Source organism: Phalacrocorax carbo, chromosome 10 (genome assembly GCF_963921805.1).
Source record: "Phalacrocorax carbo chromosome 10, bPhaCar2.1, whole genome shotgun sequence".
NCBI lineage: Eukaryota > Metazoa > Chordata > Aves > Suliformes > Phalacrocoracidae > Phalacrocorax > Phalacrocorax carbo.
In genome coordinates, this window is record NC_087522.1 from 7308377 (window position 1) to 7320636 (window position 12260).

General features: G+C 49.6%; 1 protein-coding gene across 5 annotated transcripts in view; it reads left to right on the forward strand.

Moving 5' to 3' along the window:
* The first annotated feature begins 1361 nt into the window (after positions 1-1361).
* The window catches only part of PDGFA (platelet derived growth factor subunit A), a 37247-nt gene continuing 26348 nt past the window's right edge, over positions 1362-12260 (forward strand). For 4 of the 5 annotated variants that reach the window (XR_010374610.1, XR_010374611.1, XM_064461686.1 and 1 more), the window contains exons 1-3: positions 1363-2277; positions 3449-3545; positions 10958-11062. Coding sequence is in view for 3 of the 5 variants with exons in the window: in XM_064461686.1 (XP_064317756.1) it covers positions 2215-2277; positions 3449-3545; positions 10958-11062 (265 nt within the window). In the remaining 2 variants the exon portion in view is untranslated. Of the gene's footprint in view, positions 2278-3448; positions 3546-10957; positions 11063-12260 lie in introns of all 5 variants that reach the window. The other variant, XM_064461685.1, reaches the window with a different exon arrangement.

A 12260-nucleotide genomic window follows, 5' to 3' on the forward strand; every position in this document is an offset into this window, starting at 1 on the left:
TTTCCTTTTCTCTCTTTTCAACCCCCACTTTTTTTTTTTTTTTCTCTTTTCCCCCTTGTGGTCCTGGAGACCACCCTGTAAGTCTACATGACATCATGAGAGAGAATTAAACGTACTTGAAAGGCCACTTCTGTTTTGGTGGGAACTTCTATGCAATTGCAAAGTGCCCATTAAAGCACAGGTTGTTTCCTAGAAGCATGTCCAAGCCAGTAGCGTGCAAACCCCTTCAGGGCTTCTAGAAAGCATTTGCTTTTGAAATGCTGAAGGAAATTCAGAGATGAAAGGATAAGTCTCCCTGGCTGTGCATTTACAGTCTATTGTCTTCCATGAAGGATAGTATCACTCCTCAGTTGTGTTATTGCAGTTAATCCACTTAAATGCTATTGGATTTTCAGATGAGCTGAATTCTTTGCATCTGCTATTAAGATGCTTTGTTTAGATGAGAAAGGGCTGTTATTTAAATCACAATGAGTTCAGGGAGATGTCAGGGTGCAGCAGGCACCTTGTGCCAATCCGCGCCGGGGAAAAGGGGGGCATTTTCTCTCCGGGGCGGCGGGGCGGGAGGATGCGAAGGGGAAGCGAGCTGCCACCGCCCGGCCCCGGCCCCGCCGCTCGGCGGGCTGCCGGCGCGGGGGGCCGGGACCGGCTGCGACGGAGCCCCGGGGCGCCGCGTCCCCGCGGCCGCGGCGGGGAGCCCCGCACCCGCGGATGCCGCAGCCGGGTGCCGCAGGGCGGAGGGTGCCGCTGCCCCCCTCCCCTTCCCCCGGACTGCTTTGTTTATTTTTGGGGGGTGCTTTTGTATTTGTAAGGGGGAGGGGGGCTTTCCTCCTTCGCAAGGAAGGCTGCGCTGCCACAGCAGCGGAGGAGCCACGTTAAGAAAACCAAACCCCACAACATCGCCACCCTGCCCCTCCTTCTGCAAAAGGCGACCCCCCCCCCCCGCAAAAATACACCCCAGCGATTAAACACACACACACACACCCCCCCCCCACCCTGCGCGGTCATGGCGATCTCCTCCGCCTTACATAAAAGGCAGGGGCACAAGGTGGCTCCGGGCGGCCGCCCGGCGGCTGTGGCGCAGCAGCTCCCAGCCCTCCCCGCCCCGGTGCCGCAGAGGGCCGGGGTGCCCGGCCGGCCGCCCCCTCCCCGGCCCCCTCCGCCGGGGCCCCCCCCTTTCTTTTTTCCCTTCCTCCCCCCCCCCCCCCCCCATGTGGGCAGAGCCCCTCCGGCCCTGCGAGCAGGGGCTGCAGCTGGCGGCGGCCCCCACTACTTGTTGTTTGTGGGGTTGGTGCCGGGAGTACCGGGAGGAGGGGCGGGGGAGGCGCATGGCAGGGAGGGGAGCGGTATATGCTGCTCCTCGCCGGAGCCACGCTCCAGACAGGCCGCCGCTCCGGAGCGAGCCCGGGAGCCCGCCCGCGCCGGGACTTGCAGTTCGTCTCCGATCCCCTGGGGATTTAAACCTTCTTGCATATATATATATCTATATATATAATTTTTTTTCCATCCTTCTTTTTCTCCCGTGCAAAGTGGAGAAGGAACTGCACCAAGGCGGCCCGCGAGATCTTGCAATATTGCTCCGATTTACCACTGCTATTATTCGTAATTAATTATTATTTTTAACCTCACCCCAGCCGGGGAGGGAAAGCGGGACCATTCCCAGCAAGAGAACCATTTCGATCCGTATCAATAAAGATATTTTTTTTTTTAAATTCTCCCCCCTCCCCCTTTTTGAGAAGGGGGGAGAGGGTGGGGGGCGCGCAGAGCGGGGCGCGCAGCCGGCGAGCCGAGCGCTGCCCCCGGTCCCGGGGAGGCGGGCCCCAGCGCCGCCCGCCGCCGGGGGGGGCCAGCCGCCCCAGACAGGTGATGGGCGTTTCGGCTGCGCTCCGGATCGACTCCTTGGGTTTCACTTTGGTCTGATCTAAGCAAATATGCAGAAGTACCGGCTGGTCTAGTCCTAAGAGCCAAGAGGAGCGAGCGAGAGGAGCAGAGGAGAGCGGCCACGCTCCCGTAGCGAGGGGAACGTACAAACAGCCGTAATTAAGCCACCGCCGCCCCGAGGCAGCCCCGGCCCGCCCTGGATGCGGAGGACCCCCGCGCCGCCCCGCCGCCTTTCCCCTGAGGGATGGTACTGAATTTCTGCGCGGCAGGAGCCGGCCTGCAGCTCCCCTCCATCGGCGTCGCCTTCCCTCCGTGTCTAAAGTGCACTAGACCGCGATGAGGACCTGGGCTTGCGTTTTGCTGATAGGTTTTGGCTACCTGTCCTTTACCGTCTCCGAGGTAGGTGAGAGCGGCTCTCCGCGTTCTCGGGCCCCGGGGGGCGCGGCGGGCGGGGGTCGGGGGTCGGGGCGAGCCGGGGCGGGCGGGGGGGGGGGCCGGGCTGCCCACCTGGGCTCGGCGGGCATCTCCGCGCCCCGGCCCCGGCGGCAGCGCTCGCCCTGCGCGGCCCCTCCGCGGCGCGGCGGGGAGCGAGTTGCCATTTCACGCATGCCAGGGGCGAGGGGGAATGACCGTGCATTCCGCTCCGGGGCTGCTGGCTGCCCTTAGAAATTATATGTATATAAAATACATATATTTTTATATATATATATGTATCCACGCCCCGCGGGTGCCCGCGGGCTGCGGCTGTTCGCAAGCAGAGCGGGGCGCGGAGCCGCCTGGCAGCGGCCGCCCCCGCGGCGCACGGCGCTGCACACCGCCGACCGCCGGCACCGTTAGTGCCGCGGGCTGAAGTTGGTTTAATAACCGGCTCCGGCCCCCAAAACGCCCCTCCCCGGGCTTTGGAGATCACCCGGATCGCGGCACCAAGGGTCGGGCTCCAGCCCGCCCGCACAGGGCTGCGGAGCGGGGCGCGGAGCCGCCTCCCGGGGCGGCTACAGGTGGCCCCGCTCGGGGCGAGCGCGGTGCTCGGCGCTGCACGGAGCCGCTTAACTTTTCCCGGGACCGGCTCTGCTGGGCACTGGGAGCCGCGACGTGGGCGCCGGTAGGATGGCGGTGGCCCCGTGGGGTCCTCCCCGGAGCGGGGGAACCCGGCGCCCGCGGGGGGCTTCACGCCCGCTTGGGCAAACTTCATCAGCCGGCTGCCCCGGGTGGGTCTCCAGCCGTCGAGCGGGGCTCGGGGAGAGGAGGCGCAGCTCTGCCGGGCACAGGCTCCGCCGGGCCGGGGGCCGAGGGGGGGGCTGTCCGGCCGGGGACCCCCGGCGCAGGCGGGCTGGCGGCGCGCAGCCCCCGCGGGGGCGCAGGCGGGGGCGGCGGGGCCCGCGCCGGCTCCCGGTGGAGCGGGGAGGGGGGGGCGCGTGTGAATTTTTCCCTCGCTTCGTCCAGCCACGTCCAGCAAACACCCTGCCCCCTCCATAAACCCCCAAATCCCCAAGCCCCCAGCCCCGAAGCACTCAGTCCCCGGGGCTGCGGGGGCTGCGCGGTGACCCGCCGTGTGTGTGTGTCTTTGAAGGAGGCCGAGATCCCGCAGGAGCTCATCGAGCGGCTGGCGCACAGCGAGATCCACAGCATCCGCGACTTGCAGCGCCTCCTGGAGCTTGACTCCGTAGGTAAATTAGTCCCGTCCTCCTTCCTTCCGCGCCGTCGGCCGCCGCCGCCCCGGGGGGAGGCTCCGGGGGCGGCCGCGGCGCAGCGCCCCGCACGCCCCGCACGCCTCCCGCACGCCTCCCGCCTGCCTCGCCCCGGGGACCGGCCCCGCGCAGGGACCCGGCCCCAAAAGCCGGGCTGCGCAGGGCAGAGCAGCTTTATTTCAAAGGGAGGCGGCGGCCAAGAGGCCGAACGGGAATGAAAACTTTGGGGGGGGGGGCTCAGGGTGGAGAGGGACCGAGCCACCCTCGGTGTTTTCAGACCTCTCCATCCCTCAGCGGAGAAGAATTTCCATAAGGTTTGTTGTTGGTCTTGCATTGCTCTGTTATCTTTAAACTACTGTCCTAGAGGTATTTAAAATATTTGAAACAATATTTATGAATGAAGTAATGTCTCTTCAAGTGCTGGGCTTTAATAAAAGGAAAATAAACCGTCCGCACTGATTTTAAACAGGAACCTGCATATGAAGCTTACCCTTAAAAATACACTTTTTTTCCAAGAGAAAACAGTGCAGGGTTATTTTCTGCATCATTAGGCATGCAAATGGGTGTAGTGAGAACGTGCAGTTCAAACAGATCGTTGCAGCAGTAAATCAGATCTGGAAGCACTGTATTACTGGGTCTCTTATCGTTTGGTTTCACTTGATGCACTTTGTTCCTGGCGATCTCTTCCCTTCGCTGAGAGAGAATAAACCCGGCACCTTTGATGTGCCCAAGGGAAACCTGCATCTTTCTGAGGAACAAAATGGAGAAAAATGAATGAGTTCTTGCTTGCGTTGGTACTGGGCCATCTCCTTTTAAACCATATGCTGTGTATTTTGTAGAGCCTGTGCCAGGTTCAGCCACCTTCATTCAGCGTGGCAGGATCCTTCTAGAGTTTAGCTCGCTGCTATTTGTACCGCACGGTATTAATGAGCAGGAATGCGCTAGCAACTAGTATTTCGCAGACATAGCTTTCAATTTTCATGTGGTTAGGGAGCAAACAGTTTCCCATTACACTGAAAAGGGGACTATTTCTCTCTTGCACAACACTTTACCATAGAGGCTAATTACTAATTACCAGATTCATTGGCATCGGTTTAATATTTTTGGAGAGCAGTGCTTCATCATTATTGCTTATCGCTGCAATGAAAGATGATGCTTTCACAACAGGGAAGGGGTATGCAATACATGTTTCCCCACTGAAGACTGTTTTGGACCAGACAAGTGCACTACTGCTAAAATCTTTTTCCCAGTGAACTCGGTGGAAGGCTTGGCTGCTGTTGCAGAAGGGCTGGATCTGAGCGCTAGCATTTTAAAATACTGCATGGTTCTTCTGCGTTCGAGTCAGTATTCTGTAGCTACCAGAATACAGGATTTTTGTTTTTTTTTTTTCAAATACCCCAGTGTAACAAGCACATGCTTCATTTTTAAATACCACTTACAAGGGGAGCAAAAGTTCACATGGCTCCATTGCAAGAGAATCAAGCAGAGAAGTGGAGCAACGGCAGGAGCTGAATAAATTAGTAGATGTAACAGAGGATAGAAATTTACTTCAGAAAATAATTATTTAACTCGTGGCAAATATTAACCCGAGTGTGCATGATGAAAAATTGAGGAGGTCAGCCACAAGTTTGCCATTTCATTTTGCTGTCTTCGTGCAATTTGTCAGTTTAGAAACCATTGGAGAAACAAGGCACATCATAAATATTTTACTATTTCAACATGAAACAGTGATGCCTTAAGACATGAACTCAAACAACATTAAAAAATAAGACCAAAATACTCAGCCTTTCACCCTGTTCTTGCTTGCGTGCTCCTTTTCTGAGCTACTCAGGCAGGGTTGGATCCTTGTAGCGAGTAATCGGTCTTTACTACCCGCATTTACATCTGCTGGGCACAGTCCTGCAGCCTTTACTGTCATGAGTAATTCCTATTAAGGGTTTGTCAGAGTGACTAATCGAACGTGGAAATTACCATGTTTTCTTCAGTAAACAGGATCGGGCCTGTTTACTATATTTAGTATTGGCTTGGATTAGCAAATCAAATGTTTTCTAGTTGTCACTGAAAGGTGATATTTCTGAAATGTGTGAAATGTGTTTCCTTGGGGCTGTAATTGCATTTAGGGAAGGGCTAGTTCAGCCAGGGCTTATACAGTAGATGTATTTCTGTTTTATAGCATATACTGATTTAAACTGAGGCCCAGAATAAAAGCACTCCAGTGATTATTTTCTCCCTCATTTTAGTGCATGGTATTGCCAGTCCCTCTGCATGTGAGTAGCCCTGTTTAAACTCAGTGGGTGGACTTGAGAATTAAGAATGATCTTGTTGGGGAAGAGTTTGCAGGATCAGGCATGCATGCAGAAAATGTCTGAGATCCCTGAGTAACAAGGCAGAATCTGTGGAAAACGAAGGGAGAACAGTCATTTTCTCTCCTGCAATGCAAAGCATATATTTTTAATTGGAAAAATAAGTTTTGTAAGTCAGAGTGGGCAGGTTTTTCTTCTATTCTGACAGATTTGGTCTCTATATTGTAGCGCAGCGATGACTGATAACCCCCTTCATAAAATTAGAAACCACACCCCCAGACCATCTGGCATATTACTTAAAGAAAAACACTACCCAACATGGAGTGGTATTATCATTGTATTCAAAAAAGAGAATCCAGGCCAATTTGTCAGGGCCCAGTGCTGCATGTCCGATACAAAGAGAAAGCCCTGTAAAGGCGACAGGGAAATTCTCTGTTTATATCAGAAAACAGGGTCTTATATTAATTTGCTGTGGCTGGGATCCTTAGTCAGCGACGGAGTTTCCTTGGCGTGACGGAGAGCAGAGTCTGACCCTATTTGAAACAGAAAGCATGCGTGATCCCAGGAAGTAGGCAGCTGTAGCGTGCAGAGTACAGTTTTACTACTAACAGACTAAATCACCGAAACGGGGGCATTTCCTATATTCCGCCTGTGAAGTTCTCTTTGGCTTAGCAGCGTGGTTTTTCTCCTCGCGCTTCACCTCTCCCATCTGTCCTGTGGGAGGTAGAGTTCATTTCATCACCTATTATGTTTGCCTCCTGCTGGGAACAGATTTTCCCCCAGCCATCTCCCTGCGTGGGGAAATGCAGGGCTGAGTGTGCTTCTTTGCATGGTTTAAGGGCATCAACCACAGGGTCACTTTAGGCCATGCGAATTTAACGGCCTGTGATTAAGAACTAGCAGAGCAGCTTTTGTTAAGTGGAGAAACGTTCTAAATTAACAGTATACTGTCATGGGGAAGCGTGAAGATTGCTGCAGAGCTCAGTCTATTGAAAAATCTTCTGTTGACTTTGTGGCTTTTGGTGTGGCCCTCGAAGGATGTTACAATGCCACGAAGGATGTTCCAGTGCCACGTGTCCTGTGTTTTCCCTGGGACAGACAGAGGCAATACTCCTCCTCCTTTACAGCTGGTTGATCGCACCTAGGTAAAGGGAAAAAACCTAAACAAAACAGGATCTTGCAGGCTGCTACTTATATTTCCTTTAATAGATCAAAGTTGAAAACTTAATGACATCTATCTCTGCAGTTGGATGTCAGAAGGGCATACTTTGCATCAGCCAGAAAGAAGATCAAACAAACAGATTGACGTTGCCTTGGGCTTTCTGGCTCTAGGACCGATTTGTAAGACAGACCATTTCAGTTTATTGTACCTTACGCTGAATTCCTGAAAAAAAAGATAATGAGAATTTCCTCAGCTGCTGCTGTTGGTACTAGAAGGCTTGGACCTGTACTTTTTGGATGCACATCAAAGGGACATCTAGAAGGGTTTGTGCTAAGACTGCATACAGCGGAGATTGTACCTAAACTGTTTGGGAGGGAGATGGCAATGCGAAAGTACAAATTGATAAATATAAAAGAACAGTAGTCTTAGGATACTTTCCACATGCTTATTTAGGGAGAAGAGTAATCCCATATTGGCAGAATGTGACAGGAACTCTGTGATTTATCCTCCGTGACCCAGTGGAAAATTGCCAGTTTGACAAAAAAGAACAATTTCAGCTACACTAATGGATTGACCAAGGCTAATTGCAAGAGTTTTTCTACCCATCATTGATACGTTGTCAGTACATAAAAGATTACAGAGAAATTTCTTGATCAGCTGCCATGAAAACATTTTTTTATTATTAAAACGTTAAAAAGAGAGCTGCATTAATCTGGCTCCGTGCAGCATCCTCCATCTTCGCTTAGTGACAAGCAATGTTCAATTTCTAAACTAAGAACCACCGTTTCTAAGCTTTCTGCTCTAAGCCTCATTTTGTGAGGCTCTAAGCACCCATAAACTCCCATTTCCTTTGCTAAGATCTGAAACACCGTATCCTGCAGCTTCATGCTCCTAAGTCAGTACATCGGGGGGAAAATTGATGCAAATTCTGACGTGATTCGTTTGGGAATCCTTTTGCCAGATTGTAAATTAGGTATCAGGCTTCTTTAAAGGCAAACTAGAGAGCGCTATTTGTAATTACCACAGCATCATTGTTTTAATGAAGTACAAGAAAGTCTTGCGGCCACACATCCAGAGCCAAGTGGGGGTTCCAAAGCTTTCTGATTTTTCAGTCCTGCTCAGGCAGGGCTCCTGTTGACTTAAAGATTGCTTGAAGTGCAGTGATTTTCCCATTGACTTCACTGGGAAATGGAGTTCCTTCCAAATGCCTGTGGGGATCAGGGGGACACCAAGTGCCCTTAGCATCATAGTGTCTTCTGGCACCAGCCATGTGCTCTGTAATTCTCTTTATTAAAAGGAAAAAAACACATCGATGCTGTGTCGATAGAAATAATACAATTTGTGTTGCATAATGCATTGAGGTTTGACTGGAACTGGTTTTGCAGTCTGCTCTGCTAGCTGTGTAGTTCTCTTTTTTTAACCCCCACAGCGAGACATGAACTTAAGAAATGATATACATGCCTAAGATATGTAGTGAGACAGTGAGATGCAGTATGAGCCAGAGGCCTTCTTCACCTTAGAAATCATCTTATAAGCAACACATGCTCCTCGACATGTCATTTTGCTTTATAAACATGATGATAGAATATGGCTAATTGCAGCTGAGTTGAGCAGTTATATATAAGCACATGGCTTAACATATTGGTTAGCTGATCATACTATTCCTTAAGTCTTACCAGTTTCTTTAAACAAGACAGCAAGAAATCAGTCATGTTAGAAGGGAGCTATGCCAGCGCGTTGAATGTGGGATTAGGACCTGTGGCTCAGGCCTGCCGTACAGCTGGCATCATCCATGGTTTCTCTTTTCAGCAAGATGTCTGTGCCCACCAAGCACTTTGGATTAGAGGCATTAGTTTCGTGTTTAATCTTTTTAAACACTGTTTGCACGCGGACAGAGATGCTTCTTGCTCTGAGCCTAGCTTGGATCTTACACCGAGCAGAATTCATGCTGCTTGCTTTTGAGTATCACTTCGTTGCCTCAAACTGAGGGAGAGGTTGTGACAACTCGAAGCTGCCAGAAAGGAGATCAGTATTAAGGTGTTGGCTGGCTGAGCGTTAGGAAGTGGATGAGGGCTAGAGGAATATCAGAACGGACCCTCAATTTGCATAACACCATTTGGGGTCAGTTGGATGGCCTGGTGCCATTGCAATGGGATACAGGAGGCCTGGCTCTGCTTCCCAGCTCAGTCGCAAACTTCCTGTGGGGTGTCATTGCCTCAAGGCAAGCGTTTTACTTACCTCACTGGTGAGTTTTCTGGAGTATGGGGTACAATAAAAGCAGAAATGAAATCTATTGGTTATTGCTGTGTTACATTACAGGACTGGATCCACAAATAAGGGTCGCTCTCCGCTAATTGGGTTCCAAAATGTCCCATTGAAATGAATGGGCTACAAGCACTCTACATAGGAAGTAGGAGCCCACTTATTTGGATAAATTGAGAGTCTCGATTTCACTCTGACTTATTTCAGACAAGGATCTGTTCAGCTGATTAGGAGAATAGACGGGACCAGTGGGTGATCCTGGCACTACCTCTTGGACCTCCCATTCCATCTTCTCTTAGCTACCTGCGATAGTATTTTCCAAGGAGTGAAGACAGACTTCGAGGCACAGAGCTTTCTAGCTCTTTAAGGTGCTGAAGATACCATTGTCTTCATGTCTCAGCAGGCTCTGCAGGTGATTTCACCAGCTGCACGCTTTTTAGGGCAGGACTTCTTGGAGGGAGGAGAAAAGGAGTTGGTTTGTAGAGACCCTTATGATGTGCATTACTGATAATGCCGAGAATAAAACAAGTTCCAGAGTCACAGTCAACTGTGGATGCAAAATGAACTGGAAGCAGGGAGTGTGACAGTGCAGAAGGCAGAGGAATGCAGGATGTTGGTAGCACGTAGAGAGGGTAACTGAGCACTGTGTAATAACTATTTACATTTTTTAGTGTACATCACAGTTTTCTTTGGAGCCAGCAGTGAAACCTTGAAACTCCCCAGGGATGTTACAGAGGGCACTCCAAGCAGCAGGGTGCTAAAAATCTTAGTTTTGGTGTACTGGAATCTGTCCACAGTCCTCAGTCTGCTTACATCTTCCTGATCCCCTGTTTGCAGATCGTGCTTGTCGTTTTCAGAACCCCACTGCATGGGACACGACCTGGACTGCTTCACTTAACAAAACCAAATAGTTGGAGCAGTTATTTTGTTGTTTTTTTATGATAAATGAAATGCCAAGTTTTCCATCTTTGCTTTTTCTCATGGCCCTTTAACCCATGTGGTAGGCTTATTTAGGGAACAAGACAAGCCTGGATGCAGTCCCAGAGTTTGCAGTAGCTTCAGATGCCCCTCCAAAGGTTAGGATACTTCACAGGGGATTTGTTCTGCAACAGAGAGGCTAAAAGGAAACCCATGCTAGTTACTTTTTGCTTTTGATTCTGTCCTGGTGCTGCCCTGAAAACCAAACAAGAGAAAATTTACAGAGGCGGCATTGTTGCTGTTGGGTGTGTGATGCCATATTTTCTACCATAGCCTCATGCCAGAACTTAAAAAAACTTATTGTAAAAAGCATTTCACGGGAAATATTATTGTTCTTATTTCTACACCTTTCCAGTAAGAAAAGCTTTATTATGTTTTTCATATAAAAATACGACTGTTTTACTTTAGATATGGTTTTGTGTCACAGAGTGTGCACTGCTTCTGGGGGCTTTCAGTAAAATGGATATGAGAATCAAACTGTGCATGCTTATATATGACATTTAACGTCTGTGTCTTCCCTGCCTTATGGCCTTCCAGTTGCACTGACAGAAGTTACATTAGACTAATTGCAGCAGGATTTGGTCTCGTGCATACGTACAGCACAGATATATACGTATGGAACAGCACTGTAGCGACAATGATGTGAATAACATAGCTGAGGTTTAACATTTTCTTTCCTGTTTTAGGATATGATGATGTTTCAGAAACAAACCTGAGACCTTATAGCGTCCACTCTGCTAAACATGTGCGAGAGAATCGTCCTGTGCCCATTCGCAGAAAAAGAAGCATTGGTAAGAAACAAGCTATTTGTACTTAGGGAGTAGAAACAGAGGGGGTGCTTTTGGTCAGCCAAGCAGGACGTTTCACTGGAAAAATGTGACATGCACAAAGGAAAAAGGCCATTTCTAGTTTCTGCCTTTCTTTTTGCACAAAACAAGCCATTGCCTGAGAAGCTGTCTTCTGGAGGATGTCCATAGGAGACAGACAAGCACAAATTCTTTACATTCACTTTCTTGTTGCAGCATGTTAGAAAGCTAGACCTTGGTTAGAAAATGCTGTGATATTCAATGTATAATTCATAGTGTGGGGAACAACTACAGCAGTGTGCTTTAAAAAACATCAACAGTTGGTAGAGTTTTCAGTACAGAAGCTCCACAAAAGGAAACAGCTTGACTCTTTATTCAAAAGAAAAAACCAGTTTATCCAAAAATTTAAAAGCCATTGACTGAAACGCTGGGGCATTGATTTCCATCATTGCGTAGGGCACCAGGCAGCTTTACAGGGGATTTTTTTCTTATTAAACAATAATGATGGTGATCCAAGAAAGCCCAAATGTACATTTAAAGAGACGGTAATGAGTTTTAGAACAGGATCTGTATGCAATGTTTGTTCATCTGATTAGATCTGAGTGTTTTACCATTCCCTTTGACTGTGAAAAGGTCCATGTTCTTACCTATTACAGGTAATTCAAAGTCAATATATTTGTACTTTAAGCTACCGTGGTACGCAGTAGGTAGCACAGAATGCTGTCAGCATGGATTTGCGGAGTGAATTGGCAAGCGCGCTCGTCACATTGAATGCCTCTAGAGAACAGCGGTTCTGAAACAGTCTGCTACACTTGGCACCTTACTCTGCAAGGTGTTGAATGCCTCCCCATAAAAGTCAGTGGGAACTGGATATGCTCAATAACTTGTAGGAGTTGCCAGCTATCTTGCAGTATTGGATCTGTTAATTTTCTTGAGTTCATGGCATTGGGGACTGAGAAGAAGAATTTTCACTCTATTTAGCTGACTGAAATGCATCTCTTTCAAAACTAAGCCTAGATTTTCATGTTACAGGCACAGGCCAGGCCTGAACTTCTTGTACTTCAGAAGTAACTGAAGAAGTGCAGGCAGTATTCCAGTTCCCTGACACATCTAACCCGAAGCTATCACTGCTTCCACTGTAAGGCAAAAAAATCCAAGCTGCCGTCTGAGAACTTATCATCAA